At 40.3% G+C, this 17,332-nt stretch overlaps 1 protein-coding gene across 1 annotated transcript in view; it reads right to left on the reverse strand.

Annotated features, from left to right (window-relative positions):
- Garin2 (golgi associated RAB2 interactor family member 2) overlaps nucleotides 1-4,766 on the reverse strand; it is a 44,747-nt gene extending 39,981 nt beyond the window's left edge. Inside the window, exon 1 of the mRNA XM_046461830.2 lies at nucleotides 4,058-4,766. Coding sequence (XP_046317786.1) covers nucleotides 4,058-4,207 — 150 coding nt within the window. The 5' untranslated portion in view covers nucleotides 4,208-4,766. The remainder of the gene's footprint in view (nucleotides 1-4,057) is intronic.
- Nucleotides 4,767-17,332: the final 12,566 nt, after the last annotated feature.

Below are 17,332 nucleotides of genomic sequence, written 5' to 3' on the forward strand. Positions count from 1 at the left end.
CAGGAGGTATAGCGATACCAGACTTCAAACTATACTACAGAGCAATAGTAACAAAAACAGCATGGTACTGGTACCAAAACAGGCGGGTGGACCAATGGTACAGAATAGAGGACACAGAAACCAATCCACAAAACTACAACTATCTTATATTTGATAAAGGGGCTAAAAGCATGCAATGGAGGAAGGATAGCATCTTCAACAAATGGTGCTGGGAAAACTGGAAATCCATATGCAACAAAATGAAACTGAATCCCTTTCTCTCGCCATGCACAAAAGTTAATTCAAAATGGATCAAGGAGCTTGATATCAAATCAGAGACACGCCGTCTGATAGAAGAAAAAGTTGGCTACGATCTACATACTGTGGGGTCGGGCTCCAAATTCCTCAATAGGACACCCATAGCACAAAAGTTAATAACTAGAATCAACAAATGGGACTTACTCAAACTAAAAAGTTTTTTCTCAGCAAAAGAAACAATAAGAGAGGTAAATAGGGAGCCTACATCCTGGGAACAAATCTTTACTCCTCACACTTCAGATAGAGCCCTAATATCCAGAGTATACAAAGAACTCAAAAAATTAGACAATAAGATAACAAACAACCCAATCAACAAATGGGCCAAGGACCTGAACAGACACTTCTCAGAGGAGGACATACAGTCAATCAACAAGTACATGAAAAAATGCTCACCATCTCTAGCTGTCAGAGAAATGCAAATCAAAACCACCCTAAGATACCATCTCACTCCAGTAAGATTGGCAGCCATTATGAAGTCAAACAACAACAAGTGCTGGCGAGGATGTGGGGAAAAGGATACACTTGTACATTGCTGGTGGGACTGCAGATTGGTGCAGCCAATTTGGAAAGCAGTATGGAGATTTCTTGGAAAGCTGGGAATGGAGCCACCATTTGACCCAGCTATTCCCCTTCTTGGTCTATTCCCTAAAGACCTAAAAAGAGCATGCTACAGGGACACTGCTACATCGATGTTCATAGCAGCACAATTCACAATAGCAAGACTGTGGAACCAACCTAGATGCCCTTCAATAGACGAATGGATAAAAAAAATGTGGCATTTATACATAATGGAGTATTACTCTGCATTAAAAAATGACAAAATCATAGAATTTGCAGGGAAATGGATGGCATTAGAGCAGATTATGCTAAGTGAAGCTAGCCAATCCCTAAAAAACAAATGCCAAATGTCTTCTTTGATATAAGGAGAGTAACCAAGAACAGAGTAGGGAGGAAGAGCAGGAGAAGAAGATTAACATTAAACAGGGATGAGAGGTGGGAGGGAAAGGGAGGGAGAAGGGAAATTGCACGGAAATGGACGGAGACCCTCAGGGTTATACAAAAGTACATACAAGGGGAAGTGAGGGGAAAGGGAAAAATAATACAAGGGGGAGAAATGAATGACAGTAGAAGGGGTAGAGAGAGAAGAGGGGAGGGGAGGGGAGGGGGGATAGTAGAGGATAGGAAAGGCAGCAGAACACAACAGACACTAGTATGGCAATATGTAAATCAATGGATGTGTAACTGATGTGATTCTGCAATCTGTATATGGGGTAAAAATGGGAGTTCATAACCCACTTGAATCAAAGTGTGAAATATGATATATCAAGAAACATGTAATGTTTTGAACAACCAACAATAAAAAAAAAAAGAAAAAAAAAGAACATAGATAATAGTAAAATGTAGTAAAAAGTAGGAATTGTGAGTTTTGGCTATTTATTGTCATTGGTTTGGATGTAAATTTATATATGTTATTATAATTATACTATTATTATTATTTTGCAGTACCAGGGATTAAATTCCAGGCTTCATACATGCTATATCCCACTGAGCTATATCCCTAGTAATATAACTTAATTTTTAATAATGGCTGGATTAAGCCAGGCATGGTGCATATACTTGTAATTTCAACTACTCAGGAAATTGAGGCATAAGGATCTCTTGAGCCTAGAAGTTTATTGCCAGCTTGGACAACACAGCAATACCTTGTTTCTGTTAATAAACAAATAATAAAATAATGATAATAATGGCAGGACTTAAAGACCAACTTGTAAACTTCCTGAACACTTGCCAATAGGCCCAACTCCAGCCCACCATTGGATATGGGGTCATGGAAATATACTCTGAGGAGGGGACTCCTAGCTGAGACCTGAAGAATGTGAGAGGTAAACTGACTGGTGGAGGGAAGAAGTTTCTGGGCATAGGAACAGTATATGTAGAAATCCCAAAGTCCAGTAATCTTGGGCAATAACATCTCTGTTAGTTGGCAAAAGAAGAGACTGGTAAAGGGGTTGACAGAAATGTGAAGGAAACCACAGAAGAGCTACACTGGTTTCTCAGTTGTATGAGAACTAGTTCAATTAAAAAATAAACCACTTATAAACAAATATATTCCAAAAGAAGTTGTGATCCATACTCCTCACAGCCTATCCAAAGCTGTGCCTCTGATGAACAGAATCCTGGATTTGTTCATTATCCACTCTTCAGAGATGGTGACTCAGTTCTGAGGTTAAATCCCAATTAACCTAAAACTGACTTGGGACCCCTCCTGCTTGCCTGTGACTAATTTCAACAGGGGCATGTGGAGAAGGCCTGGCCAGTGAGAAGCAGGTGGGGGCCTCCTGGTGGCTCTGGGAAGGTTTCTCAACCCTCACAAGAACACAGCAGGATGAGATGTTTCTCTTGTGTTCCTGGCAGCTGTCACTGCAAATGTCTTGTTAGAGAGCAAAAAGAGAACCCAGCACCCTGGGCTCTTCACTCTATTTGAGATTATTGTTTTTTTTTTTCATTTGAACCCATTGAGTCAGGAATCTGAGTAGCTCGCTACCAAGGACATACTGACCAGGAGAGGTTGTGGTGTATCTTGAAGGGTATGACATTTTTTTTTAAATAGTTTTTTTAGTTGTGTATGGACTCAATGCCTTTGTTTTTATGTGGTGTTGGATCGAACCCAGTGCTTCACACTTGCAAGGCAAGTGCTCTGTAACTGAGCTACAATACAACTCTAGCCCTGAGGAGTATGACTTTTTCCCAAATTATCATGTGGGGCTGTGTCTGATCTATAGACTGTTAACTATCTCCCCAGTGTAGGTCAAGTGTCATGCAATGAAAATATTCCAAAGGTAATTTGAAAAGGGCATAGGAAGAAAAGTGAAAAAATAAAATAAAATATTATTGGTAGGAAACAAATATGTAGAAGGCAAAGAGCATCAAATCATGACTTGTTACTAAAACAAATGTTTCTAGAGGCTTCACTTCCTGCTATATTATACTGGGGCTGGAGGGGTCATGCTAAGTTAGGAATCAGTGCCCAAAACATGTTTACGAAAGGTGAAGTCTCCTTACCTTTGAAGAAGGGTTTGTTATCCTCCCTGTCACCCCTCTGTGGAATCAGCTGAGTAGCTGCTAGAATATGTTGGAATTGGAATTCAGTGTGGCTGTTAGGCATTGATGAGGCATTTCCCAACCTTTTCAATTAGAAGTATGGCCCACCCACTGAGCTCCTTTCTCCATTTATTTATCTGAATATTCTAATGTCAAATGTGTAGAGGAGAGTTTGTGCAGCTTACAGATGTGCTGTCAAGCAGTTGCATTCCCAACATAGGCACGTTTTTTAAGGAAAAAGTCAGGTTTTCTCCCTGACACTATCTGAGCTAAGATTCATTATAATCCTTAGTTTGTTACAGATGTTTTTCTTTCAAATATCTTGTAAGTCTAAGAAAGAAGTTATCTGAATGTTTTCCTGTGACAGTATGCTTTAAAAGTCACTTGCTGTGACTTTGGGAATATTATGTTAGAATGACAATTATGGTAGCATCAGGACAGAATTACTAAGAGTTTGTTGGGAACATTTGAAATTAATGATCCTTTAACATTGTTATTATTTCAGTTTCTTTGAAGTTCCAAAACTGTTCCCTTTAATGTTATCACATATTCCCTCACTACATTTAAGACAAGTTTCTTCCCAACCTTTTCAATTGTCTTTGAGAAAATTAAATGCTATGATTACTGGAACTGAATTTAGGGCCCAAGTTTTATTTACCTGTATAAAATTGCTCTCTAACATGGGAGGAGACACAAAAGGGGCATATTCTCCTCCATCCAACATATTTTGAAGATCTCCTGGACTGCAAGGTTGTGGGGCGCAGAGTGCATCTTGCTCATTGGTCGACTTCCTATTGATTTTCTTCATTATGCTTATATGCAAACATCAAAAAATTGAAGGAATGGAAGTGCAATTAATGAATACAGAGAGAATATAATATAATTAAGTTGGCTCATTTTTCATTAATTCAGCAAATTTCATCAACATCATGATATGCTTGGCATTTTGCCAGGCACTATAGATACATCTAAATAGGACTGATAGGATCCCTCATGTAGTTTATATGCTATGGGGTGACAGATAGTAAGCACGCCAAAAAAGTGTGTGGGGGGATTGGATAATAGGAACTATAAAGACCATAAAAGAGATATCTGTAATAAAGGTGGCTGAGATCTGTGGCTGGCAACAACACCTATAGGGTAATTAGGAAAGACCTTTCTAGGAGTTTTCTCAATATATACCCTTTCTCCAAATATAATTTCTTACCTCTGTAACTAATGATCCCACTGTACTTTATGTCATCCAGTGTTCTCTAATCCTTTTTTGTGAGTAGGATATCGAAAGTAAACTAAACTGGTTAGCTTCCTGTTCTAAACTGAGAACACTTCTTTCATGCTATTCATCTATGACTGAGGCTTAGCTTTTGGTTGAGAGGAACTGGTGGACATTTGTTTGCTGTCTAACTCTAGTGCTCTCTCTCTCTCTCTCTCTCTCTCTCTCTCTCTCTCTCTCTCTCTCTCCCTCCCTCCCTCCCTCCCTCCCTCCCCCTGAAAACCACTTCAACAGACAACAGTGACTCTATATATTTGGATTTCACCTTTCACTTATCAGAAATAACAATTCTTAACAGAGTAAGAACCCAGAATGTAGTGTGATCAGACATTAAAAAAATCACCTTTCCCACTTAAACAGATATTCCTCCAAAGATACACAAATGGCCAATAACCACATGGATAGATGCTAAATATCACAACTCCAATAATACATCATATCCTTCAGGATTACTGCTATTACAAAGAAAGAAAGAAAGAAAGAAAGAAGGAAGGAAGGAAGGAAGGAAGGAAGGAAGGAAGGAAGGAAGGAAAAGAAAAGAAAAGAAAAAGAAAAAGAAACAGGACTGGGGGTGTAGAGTGCTTGTGTAACATGTAGAATGCCCTAGGTTCAATCCCCAGTACTGGAGGGAAACAAACAATAAACAAACAAACAAACAACAACAACAACAACAAAAAACCCAGAAAATAAAATTATTGGCAAGGATGTGAAAAAATTTAAATCCTTGTGCACTGTTGTTTGGAATATGAAATAGTATGGCTGCTATGGAAAACAGTATGGTGTTATCTCAAAATACTAAACATAGAAATGCCACATAACCCAGCAATTCCAGTTCTGGGAATATACCCAGAAGAATTGAAATCAGAGCCCTGAAGACATATTAGTACACTCATATTCATAGCAGTAATATTAACATCAGTTAAGATGCAGAAACAACTTAATGTCCATTGGAAGATGAATGAGTAAACTAAATATCTCTCTCTCTCCCTCTCTCTCTCTCTGTCTCACACACTCACACATACACACACACACACACACAGGAATATTATGCAGCAAAAAAGGAAGGAAATTCTGACACACACTACAACATGAATGAAACTACTTGAGGACGTTATGCTAAAGTGAAATAAGCCAGTCACAAAAAGATAAATGCTCAATGATCCCACTTATAAGGAGGTGCCTAGAATAGTGAAATCATAGAGGGAAAGTAGAATGATGGTTGCTAGAGGAACAGAGGATTGGAAGATGGGGAACCAGTGTTTATAAAAAATGTTTCAATTTTACAACATGAAAAGAGTTCTGGAGATGAATGATGGTGATTGTTGCAACATCATTGTAAATCATTTAATGCCACTAACATATATTCTTAAATATAGTTAGGGTGACAGTTTCCTTCCTCAGAGACCCTTCACCCAAGCAAAAGGATAAGTAGTGAGCATGTTTGTTGTGGTCCCAGCCAGGACTGCAGGATACAGAGACCTCTGCTGCCAGATGTGCTCTGAGCAAGGGCTTTGGGCACAATAAGCTGTGGCCAAGGCACAATTATCCCCATCAGACTTTCCACTGGTGGCAACTTCATGGCACCCCTTGACCACATCTTATGCATGTACAGGGAAAATCAAAGAGTCAAGAAGAGCAAGAAAATAAAGAAATTGAAATAATCCATACGAACAGAAATGTGATGGGACTGGGGATGTGGCTCAAGCGGTAGCATGCTCGCCTGGCATGCGTGTGGCCCTGGTTCGATCCTCAGCACCACATACAAAGAAAGATGTTGTGTCCGCTGATAACTAAAAAATAAATATTGAAATTCTCTCTCTCTCTCTTTAAAAAAAATATGAAAATCAGACCCCAAAAAGAACATTCAGAAAAAAAAGAAGAGATAACAACCACCACCACCACCACCTAAAAACAAGAGGATGAAAAATAATAATTAAAAGAATGTCTTTAGTGCTTGTTAAGTGGCAAGAAATAAAGGCTTTAATGCACTCTCTCATATAATTCAGAAAACACTATGAAATAACAGCATTAAGACACTTACTTAAGGCAACTGAGACTTAGAGAAATTAACTTCCCAACATAACATAGCCTGGAAGTCCCCAAACCAGGATTCAGACCCTCCTAGCAAACTAGAAGAGCTCATGTTGTTGCCCAATGTTCCGCCCTGCCTGAGGTGCTTGGAGAGGTGGGTGTGAGAACTGGAAAGGGTGAGAGGTGGAAGGAGGAAAAGAGGACAAAAGAATACAGAAAGCACCCTTCCCCTCTCTTCCTGTTCCCTCCTCTTCCTGAGCAATAGAGCCCTAAATGTGTTGGTGGGACAGAGAGAGAGAGGTAGGAATCTGTGCTGGAAGAAGCGGGAAGCCTCAGTTCAGAACCTAAGGAAGGAAGAACTTTCCCCATCCCTTCTACACATGCCCTGCTCAGCTCAGACTCTCCTATCAGTTCATACATCTCCTCTAAAGTCTAGAAAAGCTGTTCCTGTGGGCAGACCTCAGGAGTGAGGAAGGGAAAAAGAGAACTTGGAAAGGGAAGAGGAAAAGGAAGGGAGAGAGAAAGGGAGGAAGAGAGCAAAGGGCAAGAGTAGGAGTGGCACACCCTGTGCATGTCACACCCACAGGACTGTCAAATCTTACCTCCACTCAGGACTGAACCACATCTTCTTTTGGAAAAGAAGTTTGTTACTCACTTCAGTTTGGGCTTCCTCCTTTTCATAATGAAACCTTTTGTGAAAGAATCAAAAAGAAAAGTAAAGTATTTAGCAAGGAAGCTAATTTCATTCCCCACTTCTATTTCATATTCGAGGTCCATGAGTCAGTCTTCTAACTATACTATACTAGGGTGAGACCTGGTCGGAGAGGGCTGTTGTCGATTATCCTATTTATGGTCTGTGAGTAGAACTGGAGTCATGAGTCCCTAGCTCATTGTTGGCCTGAAACTGCCAAACAGGGAAATCCTGGGCTCTTGTGGCCAAGGAAGATATTTGATAATGTGGCAAAGGAAGTAATATCAATTGTACTACCTGGGTGTGTTTAATTGCCATTAAAATGTGTTCTTGTGATTCCCTGAAGCTTTTTGTTGTCAACTTCTGTTAAGACCAAGAATGTCTCAGTACAAAACCAACAGACACATGTCAGAGACTTGGATGAAGTTCCTAGGATAGCCCTTTAAGAAATGTGCAGAAGATGATGGCAGAGAGGAACAACAGGTAGATATTGTAAGGGAAAAGTCTAAGTAAAAAGAAGCATCAAGTTATATGATTAACAGCATTTTTTTCTTTCTTAGTGATCCATAAAATAGTATCATGTCTCATCATGATCTTGAGGAAATGCAGTAGTCAGCTGGTTCATCCAGAGGTAGGTGATGGACCTGGGGACATAGGGCAGTGTCAAAGCACTTGCCCAGCATGTGTAAGACCCTGGGTTCGATCCTTGTGCCACACAAACACAAAAAACAACAATAAAAACCCAGAGGTGGGTGATGAAGTACACATTTTTGAAAAGAAAAGAAAAAAAACCCACAACATTCCAAAAAAAGTGAAAACATCCATGTGTTGGAGGGTATGTCTACTTTTTACAGATACTTGCTAATCAGTAGGTGCCACATGGTCACTGGGTCTAGGGAGTGTTCCTTCTCAGTGCAGTTATTTATGTGGCCACAAGATCCCTTGGATTTAAGACCTAGTCCTCCAGAGATCAGTTGAACAGATGATCTCCCAGGGGAGCTGGTGGACACAGAGAGGAAGGAGAAGATGAGAGAAAGGGAAGTGATGGAAGTAAAGCAGGAAATCTGCAGCCATAAGGGGGTGTTGCCCCTATTTTTGAACTCTGGCACAAAGGTGAGGTCAGCTAAGGGGCAGAAAATGTTACAGGCTCTTTTATAATGTGGTGTGATGACTTTTGTTTCTATATATTTTTTCTAGAATTATTTTGAATTTTGGACTAATGGTTAAATTTTGATTAGTTTTGTTGTAACTATGATTTTATGTTATCTGTAAATTGTACTGTCTGACCTCTCCAATTTTGTGTGTGTGTGTATACACACACACACACACACTCACACACACAGATATATATATGTGTATATATATATATATATATATATATATATATATATATATATATATATATATTATATATTTGGTCTACAATAAAAATATATATGTATTTTGGTCTACAATATATAGATGGTCTAAACATAAAACTCAAAATAAAAAAAACTAAATTTTAATATTTAAAGACTAATTACATTAAGGCATGACAAATGTATATATAATGGAATTATAATACTTACCTGTTGAACAAATTTGTAAATTAAAGCAGAGGAACAAAGCAGGATTTCTACAGACTGTTGTGGGGAAGCAGAGTTAGCTTTATTCATGGATGTACAGTATGTTTTGGTTTTGAGGTCCTGGAGCAAACCCAGGGTCTAACACCCCCAAGTACACTACCACTGAGCTACACCCCCAGCCCCAGAATCTTTTGTTATAAGGTTCTACCAGGATTATGTATTAATTTTCCCAGTCATAGTTTATATTTTCCCCCCAATTTATGCCTTTTGCATGGTCCATCCAACACCCTATACATTTAATTAGTAAGCAAGAAATATACATAATAATATCATAGATAAGGGCTTTAATTATGCTATAGAGCAAGGACTGCACAAAGGAATCTAATTTTATTTGAGAGGGACCCTGACTTATCCTATCACTAGAAGATCCTTAGTCTCTGTTATTTCGTTTAGCTAGTGCTTCAGTCATTTATTTAGTAGACAGTTCCATTGGGCTGTATTTTTCTGCAGAATTGTAGTGTAATTTTCACCTGAAAAAGCATTGTTGGCTTTTTTAGTTAAAGAAAAGGCAGAGAGATCCCATATTAAATCTGATTATAGACCACAAATCATTGCCTGTCACGCACTGGAAACCTATCGCAGTTGTCAGGAGGGGAGCTCCTTCAGCTTTGCCCCTGACTCCACGTGGTGCTGCTGTCCCTAGGACTTCCCCATCTGTGCTTATTGTTTCAAGAATGACCAAGGCCTGTTAAGGATGAGTACAGTATTGGTATGGGGTATATGAATACTGCATTGATGGTCGGGTATCTTTATTTTTCCAGAATAAATGCAATCATCAGAAATTTTTTTGAAATGTGAGAGGTTGAGTCTTAATGGAAATCAGGAAGGGGAGGCAGTGGGAGCCCAAGGAGCCATCATGGAAGTGTTTCGCTTGGGTTTTCTGGTTGCTTAATTCAGTGGAATGTCTATACACACCCCTAAAATGTTCTCTGTAAATGTTTACATTCCCATGTGGTCTTTTCCCGTCAATGTTTTATTATAAATAATTTTGAAGCCTATGGAAAAGTTGAAAAAAATTCTATAGTGAACATCCATATATCTACCACCTATGTTCTCATGTGGTCTTTATTGTGCTTTTTTCCCCTGGTGCTAGGATGGAACCTAGGGCCTCACGTATGCTCGCAAACCCTCCATCGCTGAGTGGCATTGCCAGCCCCTATTATGCTTTTTCTTTGTAGTTATATGATAGCTCTTAAATTATGTTGTTTACCAGTCATTCATTAATATGTTCTCTGCGGTACTTTGCACTTGAGATTAATTCTTCACAGTACTTTGAAGCATCCTATTTTATCTACAGGATTTTTTTCTAAGATTCATAATACATTAAAAAATATTTTTAGGATAGGTCTGTCATGATTCTAGGTTGCAATTCTGGTTTCCTCTTGGAAAAAGATCTGACTGTGTAGCCTCTTCTTTCTTCACAACCATGCTCCCACCTCAATCTTTCAGCTTTGAACAGCAGACTCTGCATTTTGGATCTTCTTTTGCATTTTACTAACTAAAAATAATGTTACTCCAATATATTTATTCAACTCATAATTTCTAATGGAAGAAAAGTAGATTAGTAGTTTGAAAAATCAAAATTTAATAGTAATCCTGATAGCAAGGTTTCATTTCAAACTCAAACTGTCAATAAGATTTTTAAGAAAAAGGAATTCAATCACTCAGGTTTAAGTTTCTGAGTTTCCTGATTGTTCTGGTTGAAGTACAAGAAAAGAAAATAGAAGGAAAAGAAGAAGATGGAAAGAAAGGAGACATTTCTACCCTCAAATGATCAGCATTACTCAAATTATTGATTTCCTTGTCCCTCAGGTTCACACCAAAGTTGCAGCAACCAAACAGACACTTACATGGAGATGAGGCTGAAAAAGGTCTCTGGAAATCTGGATGATGAATAGGAGAATAACCTCCCAAAACACGTTACCACTCTTTTCACATTGCTTTAGGAGGAGGTGTTTATGTCTACCAGGCAGGAAACTAACCACTGGCAAAAGAAGTGCAAGCCAGGCTGCTCTGGGCATTGTTCTATTGCTCCTGCATCATAATGTGCTGACATAGCCCTGAAGTAAGAGAAGAGCACCGGCAAGAAGCAGGCCTGGAGATCAGCCACTGAGGTGACTTATCCTCAGCATTCCTGGGGAACAGGTAGAAGTTCTTGTGGCCTGTGACAATTTCAGGGTTTCCTTGGGGAGAAAACAACCTAGAAATAGTATTACAGTGGAAAAGATAGTATACAGTGAAATTTGAAAATACTTTACATCGTTTATCATTCAACTGATAATGTGACATTCAGTCTTCCTATATCCAAATTTTCAGATTTAAACATATTTAAGCCACTTTGTGAAGAAAAGCTGCAAAAGGATGCAGCATTCTTATAGGGCAGCTCTGCTTGGAAACAGGGTTGAGGGCCAGATGTATAACTTGGCTGTTTTATCTTGGTAACTTCAGCATCTAGTGTTTTCTGGACACTTGTTAAGAAGGAACTCAACAACTGTTCATCAGATGAATAAATGGCTTCAAATAAATTCATGGTTTCCTTTTTCTGAAGGAATCATTTCTCTTGATAATATGTGACTAGGGTTGTTTTCTCCTGCCTTTCTGTGTGTCTGGGGTTCTCCCTATATCCTTCACTTTTATATCTAAGTCAAGTGCTACAGATGCCCATCTCTCTAGCTCCCTTATTGCCTACTTATGAGGACACACACCAGGGGCTGCTAGCTAGCTACTCAGGCCTGGGAGGGGAATTCAGTCACTCAGGTTTAAGTTTTTGAGTTAACTCTAGTGAATTCACTTCATTTAAGTCTTTATATTCTGCTTGTATTTGATAGTATTATAGTTTCTCAGAATAAACATGAACAGTGATGGTGTTCTTATAACAAGAGAGTAACTGCCATTTGGGACCAGGTGTGGCTGTCAGGGAGTTGATGGCATTCACTCCCACAGGATACGCATCAGGAAACTTTCCCAGAAGCAGAGTAGAGGGTTGGATGTATAGCTTGAAGAGTTGATGGCTCAGGCTCTGCAAAGAGTTCAAAACACGTATGTTCAGTCTTCAGAAAAGGGCAGGCTCTCCCTATGAAGGCACTGGGAATGTGTTGTTTTTTTGCCTTGGAAGCTCAGTTCTCCATATTTTATGCTGAGTACCAACTTTCAGATGGATGAACTCTTCCTGTAGTCATACCTCTAGGACCAGTGACTAGGTTTCTAGTCACCTATTCAGCATATTTCTTACCTAATATAGCATCATCAGGAATACTTGCCATGTTCCTATTCTTCCTGTTCCACAACCAGGAAACATTTTTGCATAAATCTAGTTGCATTTATTCAGTTTTGATGATATTAATTTAATTCTGAAGTAGCTTGATAAAATCATTTGGTGTTTCTTCTTTTTTGAGGCTACTGAAGTATGAAAAAGTGAAGAAATACCAAAAGAGAGAAATAAAAATTATGGTATGTTTAATTATTTACTTTTCAAATATTAATGCTTTTTAACATGCACAAAATATTAAAACATATTTATGACTTTGTCTGGAGATGATGCCATAAATCAAATTTGAAGCACTTTGTCAACATGAGATCCGTGACCAATTACCCCTGTCCTTGCTCCCATGAGCTGGGCCTGCTTGTTCTTGCCTTCATTGGGTCCTCTCTGCTGTGTGTTGTAAGCTTTGAATAAGAAGGTTCTTCCATATTCTGTCTCTGGCTTTCTGGTGAGTGCTATGCAAGATCGGTTCTGTTGATCAGTTCAGGAATGAGCACCTATTACACACTGGGAACCAAGCCTTGATAGTCTACAAAGATGAACAGTCTCTGCCTTCAAGGAACCTGCCATAGAGTTGGGGAGAAGGGATGTAAACAAATTATTTCAAGGTGTAGTGAGACAGAGGGGACTCTGGAGCACAGATGAGAGGCACTTTGTTCAATCTGGGGATTTAGGGAAGGCTTCCTGGAGGAGCTACTGCTTAAGCTAAATCTCTGTGTGTGGTGTACTAGGCAAGTGCTCTGTCACTGAGCTTTATCCCAGCCCTCCCTCAAGTAGAGTCTTGAAAGATTAGTTAGCCTAAGCAAAGTCAATGAGGCATCAAATGACAGGGTTTGAAGGAGTAACTGGAAATGGTCTGTTCTTACATAAAGTTGGAGTGGAGAAAAATGAGGTTAGAAGAGGGAGGGAGTAGACTGTAAAGGGCTTTGAATGTCATAACTGGGCACTGGAACCTCATCTCTGCAGAGGTTTTCTACTAAAGAGGTTTCCATGGGGAGATTTATTTTCTGAATTGATCACTCTGATAGCAGTGAAAGGGATAGATTTTGGGAAAGCAATTCTGGAGAGGCACAGAGTCCAAAGTAGTGGCAGAAGGAATGGAAAAGAGGGAGATAATTTAGGAACTGTTAGTAGAGTCAGAATTTGGTGACTCACTGGATGTGGGGAGTGAGAAGTAAGATGACTCAGAAATTTCTCATTTCAGAAACTGAGTGAATGATGGTGCTAGTAACTAGGAAACAAAATCTAGGCAGAGAAACAGGTCTGGGAGGCAGAGGGAATGAGTTACTTGTCCAGGAACCTTGTTTAACATGGCACCTTGCATCCAATTGGTGTTTAGTAAATAATTGCCTTCTTTCTTTCTTAAATTCTAGTGGCTTCCCAGTGCTCTTAGATTATGTGACACACATCATAAGTTGTGGGTGTCTATTTAATGCTACACCCACAATACTATACTCTGGCGAGCATGATCTGACTCTGTCCTGGCTTCAGTTTTCTCCAGCTGTATTTCAGACCACTTTCCCCTTCCTCATCATACTTCTGTCTCCATCCTGATGTTATATTTTTTAAGCCCTTTCCTCTGAAATGCTCTTTTCCCAACTTTTCATATATGGGGCTTATTTTCATATATTAGAACCCAGCTCAAATGTCACCTATTTGGAGAACTCCTTCTCAGTCATTTGATAAGTGATGATCTCTCAGCTCCAAATCCACTATTGCAGTTCCCACGGGAGATCCGGGCTAACTGATCCGCGCGGCCTGCCCTGCGGCTACAGACGGAGGGCAGCATCGAGAAGCGACCAGCAAGCAGGAAGAAACATTGCTGCAGATTCTGTGGAATCCTGCCGGCTGAGCACCCACTGAGCCCCGGGCTGAGTTTAGGATTTCAGATGGGGAAGGAAGCGGTACAGTTCTATCCCCCACAACGGAAACTCCACCAAGGAAACCAAAGGCCACCATCTTGGAGAGCTGAAGTAACCACCGCCACTCTCCAACAGATTGCAACAATAAAACAGGTGTTACTCAGCTCAGCTCCCATACAGCGGGGAATTCGCATAAAATCTCTCCTAGGCTTTCCGGGGGAGGGATTATCAGAGCGAGCCTGCATAAAGACGGGGGAAAACTAGAGATACCTGACCTTCAACTCCCCCTCCCATCAGCAGCGAAAACGAAACCTGTCTAGCCAGCGCTGGGGGAGGGGCAAGCAGAAAAAATCAAAACAGTAGAGTGCTGGGGTTCCCAATAGACACCCTCCACACCCAACAAACGGCAGGCGCAGAGTACAGTTTGAACTGCCGAGAGGCATCACTCAGGGGAAATCTGGTCTGGCAGGAGAAACCAGGACGAGCAGGAGAAACCAGGGGACTAGAGGCCAGACCCTCGCGACTGGGCGGCTGGAGACCGCATGCCCGCTGGCGACAGTCCACCCGCTGCCCGCGTGACTGGGCGGCTGGAGAACGCCTGCCTGCGGGCGACCTATCGCCCGCCGGCTGCCTGCGCAACTGGGCGGCTGGAGACCGCCTGCCCGCCGGCGACCGATTGCTCGCTGGCTGCCCACGCAACTGGGCGGCTGGAGACCGCCCGCCCGCCGGCGACCGACTGCGCGACTGGGCGGCTAGAGATCGCCCGCCTGCCGGCGACAGCCCACCTGCTGCCCCTGCGACTGGGCGGCTGGAGACCGCACGCCTGCCGGCAACTGATCGCTCGCCGGCTGCCCGCGTGACTGGGCAGCTAGAGATCGCCTGCATGCCGGCGACAGCCCACCCGCTGCCCATGTGACTGGACGGCTGGAGACCGCCCGCCCGCCAGCGACTGGGAGCTGAAACCAACCAGAGACAGTCCAGTCCCACCCCCGCATTTGGACACCCTGGCAAGGAGCCTGGGGCCAGCCATAGCAGAGAGGTGATGTCACTGGAGCTTGGCCGTCGGAATTCCTTCCCAGCGGATTCCACTTTAGCAGGCATAGTCTACCAACACAAAGGAGAGACAACAGAGATATACAAAACCAAAACAAATCTATAGAAGAGAGCAGAAACACAGCAATCAAATAGAATTGGAAAGTAACGTGAACATCATGAAAAAACAAGGGAAAAAAGGAGTACAAACAATGCGGGACAACTTAATTCTACAGGAGGACCTAGAAGCATCAGAAACAGGAATAGGGAAAGAACTCAAGGCATACCTAACTCAGATGGAAAGGAATATTAGAGAAGACATGAGGTAGCAAGTCCAAGCAAAAAAAAGTATATTTTGAAAATGAATTAAACAAACAAATTCAAATGGCAAAGAACAAGCTTTACCAGGAGATAGAGATCCTAAAAAAAATCAAACAGTAATCCTAGAAATGCAAGAAACTATAAACCAAATTAAAAAATCAAACGAGAATATTACAAATAGACTAGATCAAGTAGAAGTCAGAACATCAGATAATGAAGACAAAGTTTATCAACTTGAAAAGAATATAGTCAACACAGAAAAGATGCTTAAATCCCACGACCAATCTATTCAAGAGATATGGGATGTCATAAAAAAACCAAATTTGAGAGTCATCAGGATAGAAGAAGGCATAGAGATTCAAACCAAAGGAATGGACAACATATTAAATGAAATAATTCTAGAAAACTTCCCAGAGATGAAAGATGGAATGGATTGCCAAATCCTGGAAGCCTACAGGACCCCAAACATTCAAAACCGTAACAGACAAACTCCAAGACATATAATTATGAAGATAGCCAACATACAGAACAAGGAGAGAATATTAAAAGCTACGAGAGAAAGGAGGCAGATTACATTCAGGGGTAAACCAATTAGGTTAACGACTGATTTTTCATCACAGACTTTGAAAGCGAGAAGATCCTGGAACAATGTATTTCAAACGCTGAAAAATAATGGATTCCAACCAAGAATACTGTATCCAGCAAAATTAAGCTTCAGATTTGACAATGAAATTAAAATCTTTCATGATAAACAAAAGCTAAAAGAATTCGCAGCCAGAAAACCAGCACTGCAAAGCATTTTGAGCAAAATACTACAAGAAGAGGAATTGAAAAATAGTGCCCAAAACTAACAGCGGTAGGTATCTCAGTAAAGGGGGAGGAAAATAACCAAAAATTAAAAACTAGCCAAACTAAAATAAATAAATAAATAAACATGACTGGAAGTACAAATCATATTTCAATTGTAATCTTAAATGTTAATGGCCTAAACTCACCAATCAAGAGACATAGGCTAGTAACCTGGATCAAAAAAACAAATCCAACAATATGCTGCCTTCAGGAGACTCATATGATAGGAAAAGACATACACAGGCTGAAGGTAAAAGGTTGGGAAAAATCATACCACTCACATGGCCCTTGGAAGCAAGCAGGAGTGGCCATACTCATATCGAATAAAATCAACTTCAAACCTAAGTTAATCAAAAGGGATAAAGAAGGACACTATATACTGTTAAAAGGAACCATCCACCAACAAGACATAACAATTATCAATTTTTACGCACCAAACAATGGTGTTGCAATGTTCATAAAACAAACTCTCCTCAAATTCAAGAGTCAAATAGACCACAACACAATAATTATGGGTGACTTCAACGCACCGCTATCTCTATTGGACAGATCCTCCAGACAAAAGCTGAATAAAGAAACTATAGAACTCAATAACACAATCAATAACCTAGACTTAACCGACATATATAGAATATATCAACCATCATCAAGTGGATACACGTTCTTCTCAGCAGCACATAGATCCTACTCAAAGATAGACCATATATTATGCCACAGGGCAACTCTTAGTAAATATAAAGGTGTGGAGATAATACCATGAACCTTATCTGATCATAATGGAATGAAACTGGAAATCAATGATAAAAGAAGGAAAGAAAAATCCTACATCACATGGAAAATGAACAATATGCTACTGAATGATCAATGGGTTACAGAAGACATAAAGGAGGAGATAAAAAAATTCTTAGAGACAAATGACAATACAGAAACAACATACCGGAATCTATGGGACACAATGAAAGCAGTTTTAAGAGGGAAATTCATTTC

This window comes from Marmota monax, unplaced genomic scaffold (assembly GCF_021218885.2).
Source record: "Marmota monax isolate L192 unplaced genomic scaffold, Marmota_monax_Labrador192_F-V1.1 WCK01_AAM20220418_F8-fsc00001, whole genome shotgun sequence".
NCBI lineage: Eukaryota > Metazoa > Chordata > Mammalia > Rodentia > Sciuridae > Marmota > Marmota monax.